Source organism: Seriola lalandi, unplaced genomic scaffold (assembly GCF_002814215.2).
Source record: "Seriola lalandi dorsalis isolate HSWRI2012SDOR001 ecotype SW California unplaced genomic scaffold, Sedor1 jcf7180002004754, whole genome shotgun sequence".
Lineage (NCBI taxonomy): Eukaryota > Metazoa > Chordata > Actinopteri > Carangiformes > Carangidae > Seriola > Seriola lalandi.
The window spans coordinates 1-1,469 of NW_019475409.1; the positions used below are offsets into that span (position 1 = coordinate 1).

Consider the following 1,469-nt stretch of genomic DNA (forward strand, 5'->3'; position numbering starts at 1 on the left):
CCACCAAAGATAGTCTCAATAAGAATGCAGTATATTGATTTTCTCATGCAGCCATTTGTTTGAAAGTGATGTACATGAGGCGCATTTGTATAACAGGACAGGATGTTGAGTCTTGAGCTGCATCTTTGTGCAGCAGTCCAAGCAGTTGTCTGTCTATGCAATTCATTCATGTTGTAAACCATTAAAACAAAAACAACTGCAGTGTATTTTGGTTTGTTGAGTTTGAAAATGCACTCAAAACACTAATGCATCCTCCTTCTCTTCACACACATTCTGTAAGGTCTTTCCACTTTGAGGCTGCTCTAAAAATATTTTTCTAGGCTACTGTTTCACTCCCACTTTTTTACACCAGGGAAACAAAAGCAGGAAATTGCTTCCATTAAAAAGTTCCATCATAATGCAATCCCATTTAGGTAGGTAGGTTAGTGGTATACTCTTCCTCACTGCTACTTCTTGATTTGGATTTTTTCTTTGCCAGATTTACTGTAAATCCAATGTGAGCTGTTACACTAATGAAAACATCACTAAATGCTTTTGGTCTGCAGTGTAGAGAATCCTGAGCTGCAGCACTAATTTTGGCAGTCAGTGTCCTCCACAGAGCCCTTCTCTTAGGGAAGGGAAGGCTGCTGCTTTTGAACTTCCTACCTTTGTTGTTGCAGGACATCCTGTACACCAGCCAGGCAGCGAGTGCCCCCTCATCTCATCCTAGAGGGCTTCACTTAAAAAAAAAAATAATAATGGAAGACAAACGCAAGAAGCGCAGCCCAAAGGTGTCTCTCCCGCAGCCCCCTCCTCCCCCCATCAACCCCCGCAAACTGTCCGTCCTGCCTGCCAGCAAAAGTGCTACCTTCTCCCTCGGACTGCCGCAGCCTCCCTCCCCCAAGAACAGAGGCAAGTATAAGAGGTCCATAGGTGCAGCGGGACAGCCCAAAGAGGTGTTCACAGCCGTCGTAGCTCCACCAAAGACCACCAGGTTTGTATCTATGAGTAACAGGAAGATCCTCCAGAAAACACCTGTATTTATCTACAACTGCTGCAAATGCTTTTTTGCTTTTTTTTGTCCAATTATTCATTTTCCAAAACATTAGCATAAATAGAGGAGGCAGGTTATTAGTGATCCTGATGTTTTGTTTTTTTTCTCAGGCCCCACAAGGAGAAGCCCAGGGCCCCCCAGCCAGCAGGGCCCAGTAAAGTAGTCCAGTCGTCACCCTTGCAGCACTCCTTTCTCACAGACGTCTCAGATGTGAGAGAGATGGAGGGAGGGCTTCTCAACCTCCTCAACGACTTCCACTCAGGCAAACTACAGGCTTTCGGTAAGATAACCTTGATTAGATGGGCCACCGGGGGAATATTCTGTTACAGGCTGAAAATAAAGCAAGTTGAAAAGTGGCTTTGTTACATGAATCAGACTGATATCAAATAGCAGTGGAGCTATTTTTTGCTGCCATGGAAATACTTCTGACTTTGCT

The 1,469-nt window shown here is 44.5% G+C and overlaps 1 protein-coding gene across 1 annotated transcript; it reads left to right on the forward strand.

Annotated features, from left to right (window-relative positions):
* The first annotated feature begins 664 nt into the window (after window positions 1-664).
* On the forward strand, window positions 665-1,442 carry LOC111669297 (coiled-coil domain-containing protein 28B-like). Its single transcript, XM_023425564.2, has 2 exons — window positions 665-973; window positions 1,144-1,442. Exons 1-2 carry the CDS (start codon window positions 738-740, stop codon window positions 1,421-1,423), a joined length of 516 nt encoding a protein of 171 aa, XP_023281332.1. The 5' UTR covers window positions 665-737; the 3' UTR covers window positions 1,424-1,442.
* The last annotated feature ends 27 nt before the right edge of the window (window positions 1,443-1,469 follow it).

What these genes read in the sequence shown, in the direction of transcription:
- LOC111669297 (XM_023425564.2), top strand. Translation starts at nt 738, where the DNA reads ATGGAAGACAAACGCAAGAAGCGCAGCCCAAAGGTGTCTCTCCCGCAG. An exon ending in GCTCCACCAAAGACCACCAG is followed by an intron (nt 974 to 1,143) that starts GTTTGTATCTAT and finishes TTTTTTTCTCAG; the next exon opens with GCCCCACAAGGAGAAGCCCA.